At 27.0% G+C, this 26,966-nt stretch overlaps 1 protein-coding gene across 1 annotated transcript; it reads right to left on the bottom strand.

The window, feature by feature from the left end:
* LOC113383487 (facilitated trehalose transporter Tret1-like) lies at window positions 1-26,238 on the bottom strand. Its single transcript, XM_026621750.1, has 7 exons — window positions 26,193-26,238; window positions 4,969-5,186; window positions 2,671-2,829; window positions 2,365-2,567; window positions 2,100-2,286; window positions 336-421; window positions 1-207 (listed from the first exon to the last, which is right to left on the bottom strand). The coding sequence occupies exons 2-7, from the start codon at window positions 5,027-5,029 to the stop codon at window positions 1-3; spliced, it is 903 nt and encodes a 300-aa protein (XP_026477535.1). The 5' UTR covers window positions 5,030-5,186; window positions 26,193-26,238.
* Window positions 26,239-26,966: the final 728 nt, after the last annotated feature.

Below are 26,966 nucleotides of genomic sequence, written 5' to 3'. Positions count from 1 at the left end.
TTACCAACCCATTATCATGGCCATGACGTCCGGCGAAAGACTTGATGCCGTTTGTTCGAACAAGGATTCGGCGTAAATTAGTACGGCAGTAACTCCTGATAATTGAAAGAAGACGGCCAATCCTATTCCCAAAAATAAAGGCAATTTTTGGGTACCACTGCATAAGAGCTCACGATATGAGCCATCCTTGGCTGCTTCTACATCTGCCTAAATATAGAAGAAAATTAATAAAAAGGCATTCGAAATCGAAGAAAGATTTAATTTTTTTAAATAATTTGTATAAATTAATTGTATAATACGTTAGATTTTCTGTAAATTTAATAGTAAAGTTTTACCTGTATTTGCTTAACTTCTTTATCTATTTCATCTGCAGATCTATCTCTTAAGCGAACTAATGATGCTTTTGCTTTATCTAGCTTACCTAAAAATCAATATAATCCAAATTAATCAATATTTATAACAACTATAGATTATATTCTATACGGTTGTTTGAAAGGTCGTTTTTATACCATAGAGTATTTAACTATTTTTCTTATTTGAACCTTTATTAGAAACCTCGTATTTTAAGGTTTGTGTGTAAAAAGTCTTAAGACTTCTAAGCAATTACATGCAGTAGTTTTTGTGTGGTGCCACTTTGAATACAGAACGTATTAAGCAGCAATTTCGACAAATTATACTCTTTTGCTACAAAAAGGGATAAAAATACTGTTTAAGTCAAAATGAAATTGACCGGTGTGTACGGAAATGACGTGTTGATAGTACAACAGTGCCAAAACTGGTTTGCCAAATTTCATTCCTGGTATTTGTATGTCCAAGTTGCACCAAGTCCAAGAAGTACGGTTGAAGCTGATAAAGACGCGAGAAAGACATTAGTTGATGCAAACCGGTGAAAAACTATACATGAGATCCCATCGAGTAAAAATTTATCAAATTTAACAGTCCATGACCATTTAAAAGATCTCGGATTTTTCTCAATGGTTCTCATTGAAAGAAACCTGTGTCATCGCACTGGCGTCCGCGATTCGCCTGTGAAAAGTCCTGAAAATTATCAGGTTTTGAAGCGTTTTGTTACTAGGAATGTCAAATTGGATATACAATTGTCCTTAAAACAAAAAACAAGAACCTACTCAAAACAGTTATAAGACTGAAAATCACCAGAAAAAGGTGATGCATTATTTTTGGTGAGATTTTAAAGGAATTGCTCGTATTTCACCTTTTTCAAGGTAACAAAACGATTAATTTGGATGCTTTATGTCATCAGCTGGATGAACAAAATTATGTACTTCAATAGAAAAGGTCGGAATTAATCCTCAAGTGAGGTATAGTATTGCACCAAGACGAAGCAAGACCTCCCAAAAGTTTGGTCATTCGCCAAAAGCCAATGGGACCCAATTCCACATTCATAATATTCTCCAGACCTGCCATCATTGGACCATTATTTGTCGTGGTCACTAAAAAATTGTTACGAGGTACTTCAATAGAAGAGGTCAGAATTAACCCACAAGCAAGGTATAGCAATGCATCAAGACGACGCAAGACCTCCCAAAAGTTTGGTCATTCACCAAAAGCTTTTACAGCTTTAATGAGACCCAATTCTACATTTATCACATCCTCCAGACCTGTCATCATCGGACCATTATTTGTCCTAGTCACTAAAAAAATTGTTACGAGGTAAAACCTTAACCAAATTGAGGAGGTCAAAAAGCACCTTGATCAGTTTTTTGCCAATAACGACCAAAAAAAATATGATCTCGAAATTATGCTAATACCAGAAATATGACAAAAGATGTTCGATCAAAGCAGCCAATACATAATTTATTAAAGTATTTGTTTATTGTATGAATGATACGTCCTAACCACGTGGTCTTCTTAGAGGATAATCTAAAGGTGATTCCTATCTATATTTGATCTAATTTTTATGAATTTTTATCCAAAAGGGGTATAGTATTACAACAAGACGAAGCAAGACCTCACATAAGTTTGGTCAATCGCCAAAAGCTTTTGTAGCTTGACCTGCCATCATCGGACCAAAAGTTTACCAAAAGCTTACCACAACAATCCTATTAAAAAAGAAATTAAATTTTTCTTGAAATACTAACCTTTAGACGCACAACAGTATGGACTATCTGGCATAGGAATGAAACAAATTGCGAATATTATTGGAATGATTCCACATATTGTGGTGAAAACAACGTAAGATGTGTAAGGGCCTATGCAATATACCAGCAACATCCCAATAGTTAGAGTAAGTTGCAATAGGGCTCCTAATGTACCACGAAAAGTATTCTGGAAGAAAAAAAAAATAAAATTATACATAACAGAATAAAAAACTATTTAAAAAAAAACTCGAATATTTTTACTCACATCTGCGATTTCTGAAACATAAGATGGAGCTACTGAAAAGACGACACTACAAGCTATACCTAAAATGAACCTGGCGACCAGGAGTTGCATTATGGTCGTGGCCGAAGCCGTCAGGATCCAGCCGACCAGGCTGGGCAGAGCTGACCACAGCAGCGTCTGCTTCATGCCGATCTTGTTCGTTGAAAATGCACATATGAACGGCCCTGGATAATAGAATGGAAATATGTTGATTTACTAATTGTTGCTATAGATATTGTTATAATGTTTTTCCTTTAAATTATTATTATTATTAAAACTGACAATTACCTACAGCAGTACCCAGAGATACCAGCGCGCCCATCCACATTGCCTCGGGGCTGGTGATGTGCCGTGGAAATGGGCTGTAACTTTTATCTTTTGCTAGTTTTGCTAATACTGGCGAAGTCCAGGCCATTGATGCACCCGCTGATATTGTTAAAATATTCACTGAAAATATAATTTATATAATTAATTAAATACATAAAGTATTAAAACAATAACGCATGTCACTGATAAAAATAGGTATCAACTTGAACACTGACAAGGAGATTCTTAGGTTTACTCTTATGAGATTTTGATAAAATTTTGCAAGGTGACAGAGTTTATAGTCGAACCGAATGCCCTAAAATATTATAGGCCTATGGGAAGTGGTTTAATTATAAAAATTAATTAAAGTTGCACTAAATGGACCGCGCGTTAAATGTAGCTCTTATTTTTTTAAGCACATTTTACTCAATTTGAGTATTATAAATAACAAGTTAAAAATATTGACTACTATACTAGATGGTATATATATGTATATATATATATATATATATATATATATATATATATATATATACTAGATGGTAGGTTCATGTGTAATATATTAAATAACTTCTCTAATTCAAGGCAATTAGTTATATGCAAAGCTATTCTTATAAGTCTTAATTAATTTGACATTATTTCGCTCGCTCCAATTATAGATGAAAATACTATCTGTGGGAATATATTAATTTAGCGCCACAGCCCATCAAATGGGTCGTTAATTAAAAAAAAGAAAAAAAACTATGTTCATAAAATTTCCCTGTTAACTCCTAATTATAAAAACGATTTTTTTAATATTTTTCTAAAGTTTGTTATCTGTCCCATTTTACCCCATAGGCGAGGGAAAATGGGACAGCCAGGGGACAAACAGGTCCAATGTCTTGATTTTAGTTTCAAAGTAATTGTGTACGAAATAAAAACTACTTTTATACAATCAATACAAAATATATATTTTATGGACGCATTTTTTAGAAAGATAATACTGTATATAACCTTGATCTGGTATTTTGTCAGAAATATTCTACAACAGAGTTAGAATAACTATAAATTTACTTTATCTCTTGTCATATTATTTTCTTTAATTAACTTACTTTTTTATTTATTATTTTTTGCTAGTAACACCTTTGCCAAAGTAAAGATCTAGTTGGCCCTTCTTACCCCAGTTTTCTATGAAATTAAATAATCTTAAGCGTTTTGAAAATGCAGACGATTTGAAACCACTGCGAGATTCTTAATTAAATTTCAATTAATTAAGACTTTTAATATACTTATAATAATTTTTATATTGGAAGGTTGCCTAAGTCAAGACCCCTACAGAAATAATTCCTTAGTATTAAGTTTAATTCCAATAAAACCAAAATTTTTGACATCTATTAAATTTTTAATTAGTTAATTCATTTTCAACAGTCTATAAATGGTTGTTATTCAAAATACTAATTGCATTATTAATATATTATTGAAATCTCTTTTAACAAACTGACAAACTGAATATATTTTGTAAAAAATATATACCAGCAATAGCTCCTATAAATGAAATTCGAAAACATTTAATTGAATATTGTATACTTTGGTTCGTGTATTTTGAAAGGTATTTCAAACTTATTTTATTTATAACATTTTCTTTTCATCGATTTCTTATCAGCAAATATTTCAATAAAAAATCAAACATGTTTGTTATATTAATAATTTTCACGGAGCCGATAAAATATTTCCTAATACAAATATTAGTCATTATTTGTAATTTGTAATTTTGCAAATATATAACAAAGTATTTATAAACAAAGATAAAATGCAATTCTTTAGATATTGATAAGGATTTTAACACGTGCAACTAAGATTGTGAAATATGGCTTTACGTTTTACATATTTTAAATTAATTATGGTTCATTAAAATGCAGAAAGCATAGAATAATAATAAATAATTATAAATATTCGGCTATTTTATCAGAAAAATAATTATTGTATGAAAAACCAATAATTAGATCACGTTAACCAGGCCAATTATTGAAAAAGATTTAAATTTCTCTGTATATGAATAATAATTAACTTCCCGTAGAGCAAGTTATAGTAAATAAATAGCAATAGCAAAAAAATCGAAAATGAAAATTTTTATATATCTTTACGTTTGAAAAAATTGATGTATGTGTGTGTGTATGCGTGTATGTGTGTGTGTGCGGATATATATTTTCGTCGACGATTTCGGGAACACAGATAAAGCGATTTGAATAATTAAAAAAACTACCACTTACACCTAGTTTCTACATGTTCTTAACTACTTACCTGCATTGGCAGCCACGAACTGTGTATACCTCCCATTTTTGATGATATTATTGAAATGCATTTTTACAATCTTGACTGATGTTTTCCTTCGAAGATTAATTTGTTGATTTAATATTAGTGAAATATGTCATTGAATGTTAAAATGAACAATATGGTATTTATTCTGTTGTTCTGCATCGCAAATTATTTCACTTGGAACTTAACTTCTGTTCTTCGTTCTGGAAATAGAAATATGCATTAAGATTCTTATAAATGGTAAAAAAAGTATTTTAGTATTACTCTCTACGGATCAGAGATGTGGGTTCTAAGAAGGGTAGACGAAAGTAATAATATTATCAAGTTTATATAAAACTTTAAACTTTGTTAATAAATAAATAAATATTATAAAAATTAATATTACTAAATAATTAAATTTAATGATAATGATTATCTGTGATGAAGTAGTTTAACATACTTGACCACATTTATTAAATTTGAACAACTCACAACTATTGTTGCAATTAAAACAAAATTCTGCTCTCATTAAATGTATAAATTAATTTTGTAATAATTGCAATAGACAACACTAATTTTGTAATACTTGCTGTAGACAAATTGCAATAACATTTATATAGCATAAGATAATTAATGCAAAGATTAATTTTGCTAAACTATTATTGTATTATTGACAATATAATGAATCTACGCTGTAACCCTAAAAGTTCAATTAATTTGTATATAGATTAATTATTATTTAGATCGTTTTTTCCAGATTCTTTGATTTTTAACTTCCCGTAGGGTAAGTTATAGTAATCGCAAGAAAATCAAAAATGAAAATTTTTGCATGTCTTTACGTTTCAAAGGTTTCTGAACATTTTGGCATACCTTAGGAAAAATTGATGTGTTTCGATACAATATTTTGTCCACGACTTCAGGCGAATGGATCAACCGATTTGAATGATTCAAGAAAACATTCGATTCCTACTGATGGGGAGACGTGCTGCTTAGGTTTTGGCAAAGGTCCAACGGCTTTGGATATATAGAGCAAAAGTGCCAAAATTAGTAATTCAGTTTTTGAGGTAAAGGAGCGCCCGATTGAATTGATTCAAAAAACATTTGTATTGACGAAACGAAAACTTGATCACATTTTTGGTTAAACAGATCTAGCGGTTTCGGAGATACAAAAAAAATTAAAAAAAAATGAATGATATTTGACGATCTAAAATGATCATTAGACATATGCACATCAAATTATTAGACATTTTATTGATAATTTACAAGAACAAATTTTGTTACAATTTTTTGAGTTGCGTACCAAGATTTTTAATTTTTAAAGTTCACTAATATGGTTCAAACAAATTTCAAAGTATTCAGCAAACTGTTTATCAAAATTTTCAAAGATATACAAAGTTTTATACTTCAAATATGATTTTTAAATATGCGTTATTCTACTCGAAAGAAATATATCCTCAGATGAATTCATTCAGCATTTCTTCTTTATGTAAACATATTCATGAACGAATAAATATATAGTAATTATCTCTGTAAAAATATTTAAAATAATTGTTATTAATCATCGATCAAAATTTATTGATTAATTACGGGAAGTTCCAGCAATTTGTCTTAAGGCACCATGCCATGTACTACTAGGTATATTAATTGTTGACGTATTGATGTGTATTGATATCAACAATTACACATTTAGAAACTGAAAAATAAATGAATTATTGTTAGGCTACGTCTCACTTCTACGTTATTTGCCTATATAGAGATTAGAAAAAATAAACTATTTTATTTATTTCTACGTCGACGTATTAAATTTCTACATCTGACGTACTAAATAACTCTAACTTGTATAACAAATCGCTTAATTGTTTCTATTTTATTGCCAATGATAATAAATATGTTTGCGCATATGAAATACGAAACCCAGAGGAAAATTAATAAAAAAGATATATTTTTATCCACTAGTTTTAAGTAAACAAGTTAATAATAATTGAAAAACACAAATATTATATAGTTCTGCATTTGCTTGGATGTGTGTGTATCCAAACATACACACACATCCATTTTTTCTGGGAAAATGATATGCAAAAATTTTCAATTTCGATTTTTGTCCATTACTATAACTTACTCTATGGAAGGTTGAAAATTCATAATTTTTATAATTATAATGTCTAAAAATTTAAAAAAAGATATTGGTATAGAGTACTAATAACATCGAATAAATAAGGACATCTTGCAATAAAAAGAAGATCAATCTTCCACCTTGCAATAATGATTCAATTTTTTGGATTTGTATTAAGGTATCCTCAACAGCAACCAATTGTATGTCGCGTCTTATTAAATTTTTAACATCATGTTAATATTAATAATAAGATTATTATTATTCCATAAATAATTTGCTTGACATTTTAGAATGCAAACTTGCCTCAATACATTCTCTGTCTTCGACTTTAGATATAATATGTATTGTACTGGAACTGGAACAACTTGCGTTTTCTTTAAGAAAGTCAATTGTGCACTAGCGAGAGAATGCAATGTCAAGACCGACAATTTTAACCTGTTTACACAAGATAAGTGTGGATATTACATAGATTAGATAAAAAATCAATATGCATATAGAATTGAATCACTTTGCCGACAAAACAGATTTTTTTGCACATTTTTGTAAAGGTTGTTCAAACAGAACTCTAAGTTGAAAGTCGAAAGGAAGACGATAAAGCAATTTTTATAAGATTTTGAATAATTGCATCGAGGAAGATATGGTAATATCACAATATTGCAGCAAGTGTATTGAAATATATCACTTGATAAAATTTTTGCAACAAGTATACGAAAATTACTTGAGAAAATAGCTGGTATATATATATATATATATATATATATATATATATATATATTAACAAAGTATAATAATCGGGCATAACATCAATAAAAATCGGGCATAACATCAATTTTTTATTGATGTTATGCCCGATTATTAGACTTTGTTAATACATATGTCAACATCAAATTCAGAATCATACAAAATATATATATATATATATATATATATATATATATATATATATCACTATTAGAAATATAATATAATCAGGGAAAATATGGGCAACCACTGGGTTAAAGAGATTTTTAGATCAAAAGAGAATACTTGCTCTAATATACATTTATATATATATATATATATATAGATATATATATTAATATATATACACACACATATATATATATATATATATATATATTAATATATAATTCCTTAATATAATTTATAAAAAAATTGCTGAAAATTTTATTTCTTAATATTAACTTTAAGATAGTCCGCACTCCAACAAAGTTTCTTATGGAAATAACATGGATAAAAATCCATTGGTTTTTTAGAATTTTATAATTTAGCGGCAAGTGAATATAAATTTTGAGAATTACAATGTATTTGCTTATTTTAATCATAAATAAAAAATTTACAACAAAAATTTGATATATTTTATAAAATAATTATTTACTTAGAAAGAAGAACCAAGTAACTTTGGTCAGAAATAATTGCTCCATAAGCTGCAGCAATTAAGTTATATTTTACAAACTTATTCTTAAAGATAGTTTCTCATTTCTAATCTTCCTACGTTCAATTTAAAATGTGATTATCTCTAATTATTTGGAGGCATGCCATAAACTCTAGAGGTAATTTTTACTTGAAATCATATTTAGATTTATATTTTTAAACATAAACTTACATACTACTGCTAGTTATCAGATTATTCGTAGTGGAAATTTAGGACTTTTGGACCTTGTGCTCGCAAGACCGAAGCTCTTACCACAAAGCCACGGCAAGTCAACTCGTAAGTAATAAAAACTAAGAAGTAAGTAGTATACCCACACCTTATATAACATATATTTCCTAATACTTGGTAAGTAAAATTTAGTTTTCATGCTCAACCAAAAGTTATTTACACATATAGGTACATTTATTAATTACTCATAATTTTAGATTTTTTATAATAATGGTTATTGCAAACCGATTAATTGACCCAAAGTATTTAAAAAAAATAATAACCTGGAAACTGATTACCTCGAAAAAAAGTATACTACTGATGTATTATATACAGATATTATATACAACTATAAACTGATGTATTATATACAGATCTCATTAGTTAAACTTGATTGTCTCATTCATATTTTTTCCAAAAAAAAATATTTTATTTTTACGACAATTATATAGAAATGAGAATCACTTAATTTACTAACATTACTGATAATTATATTATCTGGAACGAGTTTTTAATCAGAAATCTTAATTGTGACTATATATCAGAAGTATCTCTTCATATCTTTTTACTATCATATAGTATTGTAACTTTTTCTATGATAAATGTTTCGAACGATTGCTGATTATTTATAAACAAAATACAGTGTAGATTGTAACTAATTCATATATCAAAATTTCCATTGAAATATTAATTAAAAAAAAAAATGTTTCAGAACACAAAATCTTTGATATTAATAATTGTGCCTACCATTTGAGTTTCTGATTGTGTAATAATTAATTATTAGTTCAAAAATTAAAAAAATAATCATGGAGGAAAGCACCGAACATGAATTAATAAAAATATTATTTAAAAATATTGATAAAAATATTATAATAAATTTTGTTTGTATTAATTTAATATTTGTTATAAATAATCGTGTTCAATTCAGTGAAAAATTGCTCGCATTTCTCTCATAGAGTGACTGTAGATAAATTTCCATATACTTTATTCATACTGTTCTTAATCTTCATTTAAGAGTAATTATTAAGAGTAGTTTATTTTATTTTATATTTACTATTTGTATTAAAAAGAAGAACAATGTTATATTTACATTTTATTATTTTATTTAGCGAACGGTTTGAGACCTTATTAAACTCATTTTTCGTATGAATATTAAAGAATAAATAAAACAAAAATTTAAAGAAATAAAAAAGATGTATAAGAACAACTATGATATATATATATATATATATATATATATATATATATATATATATATATAATCTCTATTAAGTAGCTAAACCGGCTTTCCTAGTAATTATCACACAAATCATACAAGTTGATGAATTTAATTAATTTTATCTTAACTTATTATTGTCAGTAGGTATCTCTTACAAATTATAAATAAATAAAGGTGTATATATACGGTAATTACTCAACACGACAAGAATATTAATGAAGTGAATATAATTTATTACCGTTTCGTAAACTTACAAATAGACATGTTAGTATAAATACATGTACATGATAAAAACCTATCTTTAATCATGGAACAAATTTGATATGAAAGTGTGATTAATAAACATTTACATGATTTATTGCATTAATACTTTGAATGCAGGTAGTATTGAAACAGATTGTACGTTTTCAAAAATGCATAATTCGATTTTGATGAAACATACATTGTTGCTACACTTTACTAAATATTTGACAAAATTTAAACTTGGAACATTCAATAGCTTTTGAGATATCCGAGGTTGATGGGTGGCTGGCTGGCTCTCAATACTAGTATTTAAACAGATTGTACGTTTTCAAAAATGCATAATTCGATTATGATGAAACCAAATATACATTGTTACCACACTTTACTAAATATTTTGTCAGAAATTTAAAGTTGAAGCATTTAGTAGTTTTTTAGATATGCAAGGTTGATGGATGGCTGGCTCCGCTCTCAATACTAGTATTGAAACAGATTGTACGTTTTCAAAAATGCATAATTCGATTTTGATGAAACTTGACATACATTGTCACTACACTTTACTAAATATATGACAAAAATTTAAAGTTGGAACATTCAATAGTTTCTGAGATATGCTCAATACTAACATTTAAACAGATGGTATGTTCCCAAAAATGCATGTAGCGATTTTGATGAAACTTGACACACATTGTTACTATACTTTACCATTCATATGTAATGTTTTTCTTTACTTTTTGGTTCATTTCTAAATATGCCGTGGTGCCCCATTTTTATTTCGTGATCCCCCAAATTTTGTTTTCCCTGCCGTGGACCCTTTGAAAGTTGGCATGGACCCCTGGGGGGACCATTTTGGGAATCACTGGTCTAAATTATGCAAATTACGAATTTAAATTGAACATTATTTTCGAAGATGATTAAAACAAAAAAGTTGTTAGATTTAAGGAATTCATATATATTTTTTTAATATCCACCATTCAGGCTGAAAGTTCGCCTACGATAGACCCTCGAGCTACCGGTGATTCACGGTCAACATGTTCATCGATACTCCGGGAGCGCCTAATTCAATCTAATACACAGATTTATAGTTTATATTAAAACAATTGATTGAATAGTAAAATGTCGGACGCATTTTTCTTTGTCTCGTCCAAATAAAAATGGTTTCAAATCAAAATAATTACTAGTTAAATGAGGTTGATAGATAAATGGTAAGCGGTATGGTAAGATAAAGCAAATAAGAAAGTTCAAATAAAATATTATGGAATATTAAATGCAATACTTTCTAAAAGTGCAAAATAGATTTAGTTATGTAAATTATTTCTAGTTTACTCGTCATATGTTTTTTATACTAAAAAGAATAAAATTTGATCCAATTTCACGCAAGATATAAGTCAGAAATTATAAGTAACTAATAAAGCCTAAGATATTATACTTTAATTAGTAGTAAGACTTTAACTAATAAATAGGCTAATAAATAAAATTTTAATTTTGGTTTGTTGGTAATTTCATACAAAGTTAATATAAAATCATATTATAATTAACATATTAATGTTAATATATATATGATTTATTCTATAATATATCTACAATCATCCACATAAATAATAGATAACTTGAAGATTGGAAACCTTATTTTATTCTGATAGGCCGATTTATTTGTAATAAAACAATCAAATCAGAATTTTATTTTCGACTTTTTTCTGTAAGAATTACCTAATTATTTTAATATTTCTATTTTAGGTAATATTAATCAATAAATTCATTGTATTTATTTTTGATATTTAAGAGTTAACTGTCTAAAGAATTTTGAGTACCTTGATTAAAACTAAACGTAAATTCGTACGTTTTTACGTAAGCTTTATTCGGAAATATTTTGAATAGAGAAAAAATATGATATATAAATATACAGAGCTACGATAGCTACGAATAATCTGATATCAAGCAGTAGTGATATGTTTTTAATGAAAAGAGACCCAAAAATGCTTTCAAGTGACAATGTGCTTCAAAGATATTGCTGCAATTTATCACATCATAATTAGAAGTATCTATTATTTTCATCACACAAAAAGAGGACAACCATCAGTGAGTTGCTTTTTAATAATACAAATAGTAAAGTATGTACATGTATATTTTTAAATTAAATTTTTTTAAATTAAAATTAAATGAAGTAAAATTTCTTATCACTGACACTGTTTTCGGAAAACACGTGTTTTATACAAAGTATCAATATGCACAATGTTTTATATCTTCAATGGATTGACTGAAAAATGTAACTAATTAATATGAATGGAACTATAAGATGATTTTATCAATTCAAGGTAGCTTTCTAATTTTATTTCATGGATCAATGATCAACATCAAAGGGAAACCACTTTGAATATTGGATTTAGTACGGCATTTTGCGCCCAATATTAAAGAGTATTAATATGTATTTCTAATAATAATTAACATAGACAATAGCACTATATAAAATTTATAAAGATCTTTTCTTCAGCATTAGTATATTGTTTAGAGTATTATAACTTAATGGTATAAAAATTATACTTCTAAGAAAATTCAATCATTTCATAGAAAATTCAATCATTTCATATAAAACGAATAAAATATTATAAATACAATACATATTTTTTTTAGTCTTGCTAATAGTAAAAGGCCATAAATAGTCAATTAATTTTTTTTTTTATTCAGAGAGACTTGAAAGGTCGAGGAAACATAAAAATGGCAAATGATTTTTTTTTGGAAACCTAAACTTGTCCTTTGAGAAGTTAATAAATAAAAAAATATTAACAAACAGAAATAACAAAAAAACATATTTATCATACTCATAGGTAAAGATACAGCTAGACATAAATTATTTACTTCAGAATAATAAGTTTTCATAAATAAATGCAAATAATTAAATATTTACTAAAATATTGCAAAGCGTTTTCCTCATCCATATCTTATGAATCATTCCACGTGTATTTCAAAACAAATTGCCAATTAAAAAACACATTTTGAAATTCGTAGTCGAATGAAAAACAACTTGTTTTGTAACAAGCTAAAAATGATAACCTGACTAATTTCGTTAAAGAAGTATTGTTTCAAATAAGTCATAACGACATTTTAATAAACGTTTTAATTAATCTAATAAATTTGTGACGCTTAAATTATTACTTCCATTGACATGGTCCTATGACTAATTTCGCATTGGCAGAGGGGAACTAGAGAAAATTATTATATTTAATATAATATTAAATTATTTTGATATAAATGTTAATTTTATTTCAGAAGATCTAACGTTCATCTGTATCTATATATCTATTAAAATTCATTACATTCACATTTTATATTAATAAAAATGATCTAAAACTTTGATATGCGGATTAAAAACAAGCTTAAATTATCTCTTTTTTATATAAGATTAATCACTAAAAAAGCTACATACACACGCATCATATATAATATAATATAATCATATATAATATAATATAATGTAATATTATATTGTATTTTTTAGTATAGTAATGGGCCGAAAATCGAAAATGACAATATTTGCATATCTTCACGTTTCAAAGGTTTCTGAACATTTTAATGAGTTACAGAATTTATAATAATCTATTCGAAAACAATATTTCTCGAATATTTGATTCTGATACGGTAAGTTCCAGCAATTTCTCTCAAAGCACGATACCATGCACCACTAGTTTACTTATGTTTTAATCATTGATTAATTTTAATCATTGAGTTTTGGTCTAAATTGTTCGTCAGATACTCGTTGAAAATTGAGCAATAAATCAATGGTGATTGTCAGTAAAGCAATTAGACTCCGTACGCATTAGGGTTTATACAAAAACCGACATTTCAGAAAACCGGTTTTCGAATTTTAACTTTGCCAGAAAACCGGTTTTAACCGGTTTTCGAATTTTATATAGAAAATAAATTTTTGCTCGAATATTCTGTTAATAACAAAAATTTATCCACAAATTTAGTGCGATTTTAAGCAGTACTTGATTGAAATTATTTATTGTTAAATTTTATAAATAGTAAACAAAATTATTTAAATTTTAATTAGTAGTTCAAAAACAGTTATATAATAGTTTATGTGGATTAAATAATTTTGAAAATAATTATTCGTTATTTATGCATTATTTTCACATATAAGAATGTAAATATTTCTATGATAGTGAAAGAAAATTTCGAATTTTCGAATAAATGAATCAATTTAAAATAAAAAAAAAACATTTATTAAATTAAATGTAATGTATGATAATATCAATTTTAGTTTTAAAAACAATTAAGCTAAGCCGCTAGTATTTTCTATTTCGAGTAGTTTCAATGAATTAATTTTCAAAATTCTAATTATGTTTTTGTTTGATAAAATGTGATTTCAAAAATATTTAAATATCCTCGATTTCGTTTACTAGTCCATTCATCTATAGTTACAGAAAATTTTTGTCCTTTCTTTTTCATACAGTTTAATTCATTTATAGTTTCATGTTTTAGATTAGATAGATTTGTAAAAGTTGTAAATAAGTCCCAAAATAAGTTCTGTGGTAAGCAATAATTCTGTTTTTGTAATGACTCTCTTATAAATGAGCTATTTGTTATGCAATTAATTGATAGTCCATTTAATGCAGCGAGCTTTGACACTATTTCTTCTAAACTAGTTTTTTTCACAAAATTAAAAATATGTGGTTCTGTACATGTTTTGTAAAGTCGAGTCGGCATCCGAGAATTTTTTTTCTCGATTTTTTTTATCGTGTACTGTTTTCAAATGATTATGTAAATTGCTTGTGCTTGATCCTTTGCAAGAAAGCATTTTATTTCAATAAATACAACGCGCTTTTTCTTTGTCTACTTTTTTGAAATAATTCCATTCCAGTCTGACATTTTAAACTGCAAAAATATAAATAGTTTAAATAATAATATATATTTTTATAATAATAAAATATGTTAACTACTTACATTTCGTATTATATCTGTATCTGAATATAACACTGAATACTGAACTTATAAACTGCACATAAAGAAACAAGAAGTCCATTGATCTGAATTAATATAAACACTCGTATAAACATTAGAATTAATATATACATTAGACAAAAGATAACACAAAACCTTTCTGGGAACCATAGCAGACTGATAAGATTCCAAACGCTATTGAACTGATGATTCCAATCAAAACGCTGCATCGCATTTTATATTAGGCTATATTTGTCATTTTCCATTTATACAGTAAAATCCGGCTTTTTTTACTAAAAAACCGGTTTTCGAATTTCATAAATTTCGTCAAAAAACCGGTTTTTAAAACCGGTTTTTGAAAACCGACAAACCCTAGTACGCATGTTAGAGGGCTTTCGAACTTTTTAAGTTTTGAATCCAAAATATTCTCTAAACATAAAGGAAAAGGAATCAAATATTGGAGCACAAATTTTGGAATTTTGATCTTCAAGCAATATATTCTTTAATTCAACCATTTTTTTTAGTAGGGTATAGCGGGGCTTAAAGGTTGGCGGGTAAAACCTCCTCCACCATTACCATTAATTCAAAAACAAGTATGTAGATTTTTTTGAAAATACTATTTTAAAATAGAAAACAAATGATTGGATTAGGCGACATCTTAATCAAGAGATAAAAGACTACATTGACCACTTTTTAACGAAATTATTTATTTTGGTTGTTGTTGGTCATTTTCTTCTAAAAGCGTAGATTACTCTGCATAAATTTATGCAATTTATTCCTTTAAAAATGTAATTTTTAGGTATACTTTATTTGATTGATTTAAAACATTGATATTATTTATTATTATTTTTAAGTTAGATTCAACAGTTTTCTTTTATATAACCTCTAGTAATAGCTTACATGCGGATGGGGTAAAAAGGACCACCTAATTCTTCACACTGATTAGTTTCGAAAACAATACGAAAATAGTAAATAAAAAGGCAAAAAAAAGTTCAAAAAAGCAATTAAACAAAAAAAAAATATTATTAATTGTTATTTCATCTTTATTAATTTTTTTTGACAAACTTCCATATTAAAGTTGTATTCAGTGCAATGTATATAAAAATGTCAGCTAATCGTTATTTTATATATAAAAAATGAGTCTAAGCAATATGTGTTTCAAACAGAAGTTGTATTTATATTATTGTAAAAAATAGATAGCTGAAAACTTAAATGAATAATCTATATTTTTTATTGTTTCAAAATAATCAAGTATTTAAATTTTTAAATAATTTGAATAGTATCAAATTGACAGTAAATGTAATCAGAATCAAATTGACAGTAAATGTAATCAGAATGCCAAACAAAATTTTGATCCACAAATCCATTTTCAAAACTATTTAGACCAACGCCTGGCAATTATATTTAAAAATACTACAGGCATTTTAAAATGAATTAATTTTTATTTGGAGACCAGACTCCAAAAGAGTAACTAATTACTTAGGTATAATCAGAAGTAATAAAGCTAACATTCTAATACCTCTTTGCAAGAAATTTATAGGTCATAGCAAATAAAAAATAAAAAAATGTTAGGTTGAATTCATAACAGAAGATTTTCAAAAATATTCTATTAACCTATTTTAGATCTACTAATAAGTAAAAATCTATTTTAATCATTTACCACATTTTTATCAGTGTAAAGACTGCTTCACAGAACACAATTAATAGATGTTTTTTTTAGTAGTTTATGATTCAACTTCTTATGTAGATAAATGATCAAACAAATAAATGTCTTATCTAGATTTCTTAACAATTTGCACCAATATCCAACCAAAACACTATCTATAACCACTTCTATCAGACAATTCACTTCAACCAACTAATTTGAACATAAATTTTCGCAGACTAAGATTTTTGAATATTATTCTAATTAACAAAAAAAAGTGTATATACTAAAAATTAACTATTGGTGGGATTAAAGTATCCATCTGTTCACATGAAAATTCATACAAGTGTTTATTTCATTAGCGAATCAAAACAAAGTTCTACTACAAATATATTCCTCTAGCTGATTGTATAATCAGAAACTTCCGTTCCGTTCACACACTACGACGACTATGAGAAAAAGTTGAAAATTTTATGCATTTGCTTTTATCTTTAGACGATTATATACGAAAGATTTTATTACCAAGGAGAATCTGGATGGAATACGTAGAGGAGACCGGGGGTCACAGATACACTAGTGAAATTAAGACAAATGGTACACTAGTGCTGAAGGAATAATGGAAATAAAATCTAATCATAACATTAATATTTCGATTAATAGCAAATTTATTTTGTATCAATTATTGGTAATGGAATTTCATATGGTTTCTGCGCAGGCCAGCGTATCTTCTTCACATAGAATAAAATAATAGCAATTCTAATAGGAAAATTAACATACTGTGAATAGTTCAGCTAATTTTCTCTAAATTATTTAAAATTGATTACAAATAAAAGAAATGTATTTATTATGTATTTTATATGCTTTGGATAAATTTTACAAAACTTATCTAGAAGAACTTTACACTGAAAGCATCTTAGAAACAAAACACGCCTAAACTTCAGAATTTAGGAACACTGTTTTCATAAAAGGTAAAATAATGTTTTTTATACATTTCTGTAAATATCAAATTTGTACTAAATACTCGTACTAAAATAAAATAAAATCACTGCAAAATAGATATAGATATTGAAAAAAGTACTTAAAATTAAATTTAAGGAAGTATTTAGTCTGACCGTCTTTGCAAAGGCATTTATACTGTTGTATTGTATATCTTAGAACTCAGTCAAAAATTATGTTTCGTGAATTTATCATATATTTTGTATAATTTGGATAATTTTCTCAAAACCTATTTAGAAACATTTGGATTGAAAGCCTGGTAAGCCAAATCTATTCAAGTATTTAAGTAATACGTTAAACTTTCTATAAAAACTTGAGAAAAAATCAGTAATTAATAATAGCAATAAAATGAAGCAATTAAAAAAAAACCTAAAATTCAATTTAAGGAATTATTTAATCATCGCCATTTAAGGGCAAAATACTAGTAGATCATTTTTCAGATCTCAGATGTCAATCAGGTCTTAAAATTTCCAAAACCTGTAATGATTATATTTCACAATAAAATTTCACGTGAAGTTATTTCGAAAGTAATCCAACAGTTGTTTTAAATACTTTTGAAATATTGTTTATTTTTTTTTTTAATAGTAATGATATATTTTCAACACAAAGCAGTAATAGAGCTACTTTTAGTTGAAAACAAATTTTAATCTATAATTTCAAGGAAAAATGGATACATCTGCTAAACACACCAACATCAGTCGAAAGAGTGCTTTTTTGGATAACTTATATTTATAATAAACAATTTTTCTAATTTAAGTAAAATGGGTTAATTATCTTCTAATGAGCTTCCAATAGAAATCTAAATAGAAACCAAGAACCTTAAAAAATGAGAAGGTGTCTACATTTTAAAACAATTGAAAAAATATCAAGTGAAAATGCTTCTTTAATAACCTACTTATAGGGTAGAACATCCACCACCGATATCTCAAAAACAAGTAAAGTTAAGAGTTTTTTAACAATAATATTTGAAAGTAGAGGCAAAAAGATGTATAACCAGCGATCACCTTGATTTTCATAAACGAAACGATAACAGAACGAAGGAAAATCGATAACAAAAGTATTTTCTTTCGTTCTTAGTTTTGTTTTAGTCGTGAGCACTATTGTTAAGTTTACGAGACGTCAATATAAGGTTTAAGTATACGTTATTTAACTGTTTTATAAAATGTATGGCTAATTCTAAGTTAGTTCCAACATTTCTTTTTAAATAATCTTTACAAAAAATCATACACATGGGCGGGGTGAAAAGGGCCATCTAAATCTTTATCCCAAAAAGCTGTAAGCAATAAAAATGTTAAATTAAAGAAAAAATTAAGTTAAAAAACGCAATTTTATAAGAGATATATGAAAGACATTATATAAATAGTTTTTCCAACTCTGCTGGTGAATATTTTTGACAAAATACCAGATCAAGGTTATATACAGTGCAATAATCTCTGTAAAAAACGTATCCATGGAATTTTTATTTTGAATCGGTTGAATAATGTAGCTATTGTTTTGTAAAATCTCTTCAAAAATAAAAATAAGACATTCGACCTGCTTGCATCCTGGCTGTCCCATTTTCCCCCGCATATGGGGTAAAAAGGACCAGGTGACATTTTTTGAGAAACAGCAGAAAAACACATTTCTAGAATGATGAATTATCTGGAATTATTTTTACTGAACATAATCAGATAGTTGTATGGCGTCCCCTGACATCTAGACATAATTAAAGAAGAAACAAGACAGTGATCGTAGTAAACATAATCATCTTTGGTTATATTTGTCAATAAAATATTGTTTTGATCTTGAAAGTTTAAATGTTCGTATTTTCTCATCGGATTAAATCTTCAACAAAGATAAATTGTGTTTTTAATCATTTACAAAAAGTTCATAAAACTATATAATTGGTGACCCCGACGTTTTTATTTTGGGGGAGTACTATGGCGTCCCCTGACTTCTAGACATAATAAAATTAGAAATAAGTGATCTTAGTAAACATAATCATCTTTTGTTATATTTGTCAATAAAATATTATTGGTCTTAATATTATATTATTATTAAACTATAGTTGTTTACTTGATGTACGTTATTTGTAGTGTTATAATTGGCTAGGTTTTCACAATATTCTTCAAAATATAATTGATCCTTTGTGTCCCGCCCCATGCCATGAGAAATTATTTTCTAAGGTGGAGTAAAATGCAAATTGTATTGTTCATATTTTTCTTATTGGGATTCTGCTATATTTTTTGCAATGTTCTAATAAAAACAAGCGTTGTAAATTTTCTTCAGCAAATAGACTTAAATTTTATATGTCAATGCTGTACACAACACTCTTGCTATAAATTGTCAATTAAAATCTATCAGCCGACCGTTCAAGGATTCAATCGTTCGCGAAAAAACCATTAATTAGAAACGGAAACGGACACCATCATTGACTTACTTACATTACAATCTTATCCACGTCGATGACATTAAAAAATCACAGTCCATTGTTTGCATCAACAATAATTTTTTTATTAAGTTAAAGTATACGTCCACTTAGCACTTATATAGAGTTAAACAATACATATGTAATATATGTGTATATTGTATATTATTCGTGTACTCGTATTGTTTTGCTCTGCAACGCACGTAGCGTAATAAGAGCATGTCAATCATATTTATTAGGGCCTCCTGCTTAATGTAAGGTCCGTAGCGGCACCCTATTGCCGTCAAACGTTTGACCGTCAAATATTCTGTCTGCCGAGTCGACCATTCGACGAGTCACCGAGACATTGATATTCACACGATACTATCGGCAGGATATCATCGATCCCGATTTTTAAGGACACGAGGGAAAAAATCACACTTGACCACTCTTGACTACATAGTTAGTGGTGCATGACCACACTTGACTACATAGTTGTGCATGGCATCGTGCATTGAGTGCATTTTAAAAGCAAAAATTTTTTTCGAAATTTTGAATAAATTAGATTTTACTGAGAGCGCATAAGTGCCGCTTCGCAGACTCACTGTCTGAATTGGCAAATCAGAACGGTGATTAATTTCATTATTGATATCACATGCCCTTGGCCACTGGGTAAAAATTATTAGAGTTCAGTTGGGATGTTGCGCCATATCCACCATACTGTCTTTTACCTTACCTTTTTACCTTTTTACACCTTATGATTACTTTTTGTTTCCATTTTTATAAAACACCTTGAATAGTAAACAATTCAATGATTACTACAATGAATACTACTAAACATAGATATTGACAGGGAATCTAAAAAATATATACAAAATATTTACTTATTATTATATATTGCATATACATTATATATATATGCATCAAATTATCATAAAATTTAATAATAAGTAAATATTTTGTATACATTTTTTAGATTGAAGATTTTTTTTAGAAAATCGTACACTTATATATAAAACTGAATAATATATTGTCGATACTGATAATGACAAAATTGAGCAAACCAATTATAGCATTGCCTTTTTAAGGCTTCGTCACTATAAACGTGACTGAAAACATTAATGTTTATAACTCTATTATATTCATATTTTAGATTATAACGACTTCATCCCATTCGCTTTGAGTGATTTGAATGTACGGGTATATATTTTTAGATTTTAGATATTTAATATCAAAATAAATATTCCTTTAGAAGGAAGAATATTTTTAAATTAAATCTATATAACATTTGCATTTTTCATACGATAACCCCTATATATCATAAGTTTCTTTACGTGTACGAGTATAGTTGTGTTTTTTTGAAATAAAAAGAGTATTGAATTAAAAATATATTTTATTTAAATGTATTTTTTAAATTAAAAAATTAATGGCAAGATATAGAATAATTGTGTTTCATTTTTGAATAAATTGTACTATTAGTTTATAGTCGCTTGAATAATTCATTTTTCAACAATTCAATTGGCAATAAATTATATTTTAGAATAAAATTTATTGGCTATAAAGAAGTTGTGATGAATAAAAATGTATTTTATTTTTTACTACTTCAAATTTTAAAATTTAATTTAATATAAAAAATAGTAAAAAAAATATTATGCAAATATTTTTTTACTAAGGCTAATTTAGGCTAATAATTGCTGGATATGAAATAATGTAATAAAAATGTAAATAATATAAGATAAATTTCAATTTAAAAAATTTAACATAAATTTAAAATAAAAATAAAAAATTATAACATATAGTATTTAATTACACAGTTATTTTCAACAAAAAAATATTCTAAGGTTTCAAGCACAAATAGAGTATTTTTGTATCCGAAAGAAAAAATAATTGAGTAAAGTATTCAATAGACTTATTTTTCTTCCCTATATCTATATCTGGCTACCAAAAAATTGCAAACATTTTTTAAAGTAGACTGAATACACTAGTTAGAACAAACGTAATAATTATATTTTTATCGTATATTCGTAATTTTACAATTAAAATCATGTTTATATTTAATTATATCAGCTTTATACAGTTATAAAATTTATTGGGTAAGGTCCAATAACGTTGGGCAAAATATTAAGTGACTTAATCAGTTAGATGATAGAGAAAGTAGTAGTAAAGACCTAATTGTAAGGTCATCTTTGTTTTTAGTTTATTTCATTATATGTATAATGAGATAGAAAGTATTTAACAATTGAGAGCTTCGATCACTGAGTGACCATAACTTGGGGGGCGTCCATTAATCACGTGAGCGAGTTTTTAAGGATTTTTGGACCCCCCTTACCCTTGGTGATACATAGTGATATTCAAAATTAATCCCCCCTCCCCCGCCAAACATCATGTGTACTTTTAGGTAGGTGAAACTGTACATTTTTTATTTTTTTTTAAATCGTTTGAACTTTTTTAAAAAAATTAGTTAAAAAATAAATTCACGTGATATCTTACTATACCCCTTCCTCCCCCACGTGATATTTCGTGATTTTTTGTCAAACCCTCCCTCCCCCTAAAAACCACACGTGATTAATGGACGCTCCCTTGAATTGATCAATGATTTAAATTCAGTATTATTTTTTTTGATTCTCTAGAAATCTTACGAAGCAAAAACACGTTTGCCGGGCCATCTAGTATATATTGTATAATTCAGAATTAAATAGAAATTATTAAATTTATACAAAAAACTGAAATATATTGAAATATATATATATATATATATATATATATATATATATATACTAGCTGACCCGGAAAACGTTTTTGTATGAAAAATATTCTGTATATATCCGAAAATAACTAACTGTTTGTAAATGTGGTGCATAAGTAAAATAAGCTAACAACAAATATATGAATAGTTTACCCAATGCAAAGCACGCCCCAAATAAATGTTTCTTAAAGTCTTAAAAAATTGAGAAAGTGGAAAATTTTACAGTTTTGCCATAGATTTGTATGGTACCTACAGTTCGCTATCAAAAACTGTTGTATCTTCACATTTTAATATGCAATATCTCTATTTTTTGCAAATATTGCCTTCATGCAAACCGTCTATCAACGCCCCATATGAATGATTCTTAATAGTCTTGAAAAAAACATTGAGATGGTAGAAAATTTTACAGCTTTGCTATAGATTTGTATGGTACCTATAGTTCGCTATCAAAAACTGTTGTATCTTTAGATTTTAATATGCAATATCTCTATTTTTTTTGCAAATATTGATCTTCATGCAAACCATCTATCAACTATGTACTGTTTGTGCGCTTCGGGTAATATCTGTACAATTACTATATACTTATACTAAACTTTGATCTTGCTACCTTAATTTTATTATGGATGATAATTTTATTATGAAACTAAGTATTTTCTATGTACTCTGTGTAAGAAACTCTACACAAATATACTACTATAAATCAGATAAACAATTTAATGCTAAGTAGCAGTTGAGAAAATCAATGTAATCTTGTTTCATAACAAGAACAACAGATTGAAAATCCTTCCGCTTGTTACATTGTCTTGACGCGTTGTGTTCTTGATACGAACTTATTCTTTAAATTAAGGATATTAGTAATAAAGCATCGAAATTACAAGACATTACACTACACTGAACATCATATATCATTTTGATGACATTTCAAATATTAAATAAGGACCGGTTTCATGGCCCTGAAAGTCAGATTTGGGATGGGGGGAACTCAACTTACAATTACTCATCAGAAATGGCCACTGGATTTTCAGACAGGTATCAATGGGAAAAGAAAATTTACGATTTTAGTTTAATATTTTACAATTTTGTCCTATCTGTCTGTATAATTTGTCAAAACCGCATGAACATTCAAAATAATGATAAAATTGATACCAACATATTTTTTAATTTTTTCTATTTTACAATTTGAATGTTTGAATATTTTTGTGATATAGAGTTCAATTTTTAATTATTCATGTTTCAAGAATTTTTTATTAGGGTAACGGGGTGATGCTTAACAAAAGTCAAATCTGAGCAATTATTCTGTGAAAACCAAACCAACTACATCAAAATAAATAATACATGTCAAACAAACAACTATCTAACAATGTTACAGACAATGTTCCAGCTACTTCATCATTATAAAACATCATTATAGAGTCTTGTTATTTTTCAAAAAATTGTCACCTAATCTTTTCTACCCCATATGTGGGTTTAGCCAGGGGACAAAAAACTAAACCATTTTGTTTTTAATTTAAAAAAGATTTTATGAGATAAAATTACATTAGATCGCTATTTCCGATTATTAAGTTAAACAATAAAATTAAAAATCATAATCTAAATATGTATTTTAATACTTAATAAACAAGTGTATCAAATCTTACTACTATCATGAATTTTGTTTTCGTAAGTATTTCTGTCTAATTTATTATAATTAGATTTATTGTTTATTGAAATACAATGAATAAAAATTATATGAATACAACTTTTCTTTAAAATGCATATTTTTTAAACTTCATATAGAATCTTATCAACCTTTTTATATGGAACTTTATCATGAGAACTCATTATCAAAATTGGAACAACTATTAATTTAATTTAGCTTCTGCAGATTTTTTTTGAACTTATTTCACATTTTTATTTACTTTTTTCATATTGTTTACACTTTGCCAGTATAATGGTTTAGAAGTTCATTTTTACCCCAACAACATGTAAGATATTCTAGAAACTACACAAATAAAATTCTTGACTCCAATTCTGGAATCTAACTTCAAAATAAGTAGACATCTTATAAAGCAATTACATGAAATATATTTAAAAACTATATTCATGTATTGTAATCTAAATAACAGTGCTCAAAAACAAAAAATTAACAACGAAAAAAAATACTTTAGTTTCAAAATTAACAACGTGGCCGTTTTTCTCCCCATACCAACGTATGAATCAAAGTGATGGCTTATACATCTTTTGACTTCTGCTTTCAAATATTGTTGTTAAACAATCCTAACTTTACTCGTTTTTTGAAATATTGGTGGTGGACCTTTTTACCCGCAGACCTTTAAGCCCTGTACCTCAATAAATATATTTTATGTGTTGTCCATAGGGCGCAGCTCCTTATTCCAAATTTTAATTATTATTTATAATAGAACCAATTCCTGTTGGCCTAAAATATTTTAGAATATCCCTAAAGGTCTATTAACCTTATTGCTATACAAAATTTCATTAAAATTGTCATTTTTTAAAATGTTATTTACGAAAAATTATCAGGCAAATCTTTACCAAAAACTAATCATCACTGATATTATTCCAAAAGTTAAATGAATGAATGAATAATATCAGTGCTGATTAGTTTTTTTCAAAAGTTGAAGGAATTTTATAAATAGGTTCAGGTTTATTGAAAAAAACTTGTTTTTTTTTGCACTTATGTACTGATTATAAAGAAACGACTGTACCGACCGTCGCGAAAAACTAATCAATACAGGTCTTAATCGAGTTTCATCAAATAGATTTTGAATTTTTTAAAAAGGTGCAGCCATTTTTGAGAAAACATGGACCAGAAGTCAAATTTTGGCTTACACATGTATACTTTTTCCAATTTTGGTGTCAAGAATAACTTGAAACGTCGCAAAATTAGCAAATTAGATTTTATGACTGGAATGAACTTATTTTCATATTTTGATTCAAGAACATTTGTTAATCATATTTGACTTCCCTATAGTATTGCACTATTTATTCCATGAGGCGCGCAAAATTAAAAAATTAGGTTTAAAATTAAAATTTTCAGTTAATATGGTAACACGAGTAAAATTGTCATTTCACTCATAATAAAATAAATAAATTAGAAGTATATAAATAATGATAAATTGAAGTATAAGTAGTATGCTATTACATGAATATAAGAAACAAATTGAACATAGATTTTTGACGTTAATTTTAAAATATTAATGATAAGCAGAATAATTTTCGTACTATACATTCAATTTCGCAAATATTTAGTTTTGTGATAAATTGATTTCGTCTAGTAAAATTGAATGATAAAAAGTACTTACAACATTCTGAATCTATTCCAAATTGTCCTAATACCACATTAAAGTATTAAAAAAAAAACACTACTAAGTCACTTCATCTGGAAATTATTTATTAATAATATAATAATCCAAATCCATCACTTATTAATTAATTTACGATAATAATAATAAATCCAAAATAATGTTGATCACATCTTTCACACTTTTAGTTTATATCTCCCAAGATACCAATGTTTTTTTAATCACAAAAAAGTAGTCAAACACCAAATGTTTTAGCTGGCCTTACACAAATATTTGCACACTACAACATAAAAAATATAAAAAATAATAAAAGATGCACTAACATAATATATATATATATATATATATATATATATATATATTTTGGATATTTTTACAACATAAGAGTCATGCTCTCACATGCTACTTGCACAAGTATTAAAGTAGTACTGATCAGCAAATGCGGATACCATTGCATATATACTTGAAAAATATACAAGTACTTATTTCTGAGTATATATAAATGTGTACACAATTAAATTTATAAACATATAATTCTGCAACCTTTTGTTTCAACGTATTGTTAGTACCAAGAATAATAAGTATCGAGGTCTAAGAATGTTCTCACATCAAAAATTCTAATCAAGTTGCAAAAGAGCGCGTAATCGTAACAGACACGTATTTAGATAAATTGGTAGGAATGAAACACCAGATTAAGTATTTATTTTATTATTATTATTATATTACTACTATTTTGGCCTGTGTCAAATTCAGTATTTCTTTAAATCGTGTATC

Source organism: Ctenocephalides felis, unplaced genomic scaffold (genome assembly GCF_003426905.1).
Source record: "Ctenocephalides felis isolate EL2017-DRISC unplaced genomic scaffold, ASM342690v1 CF-g0.4_SCAFFOLD_03570, whole genome shotgun sequence".
Lineage (NCBI taxonomy): Eukaryota > Metazoa > Arthropoda > Insecta > Siphonaptera > Pulicidae > Ctenocephalides > Ctenocephalides felis.
This window is presented reverse-complemented; position numbering and strand designations above follow the sequence as displayed.

Bases quoted from the DNA above. Each gene is read 5' to 3' on its own strand.
- LOC113383487 (XM_026621750.1), bottom strand. From the start codon at position 5,029: ATGCATTTCAATAATATCATCAAAAATGGGAGGTATACACAGTTCGTG. The intron at 2,287-2,364 runs GTGAGTAAAAAT...TTTTTCTTCCAG, and splicing joins ATGTTTCAGAAATCGCAGAT to AATACTTTTCGTGGTACATT. The intron at 208-335 runs GTAAAACTTTAC...TTCTATATTTAG, and splicing joins AAGAAGTTAAGCAAATACAG to GCAGATGTAGAAGCAGCCAA.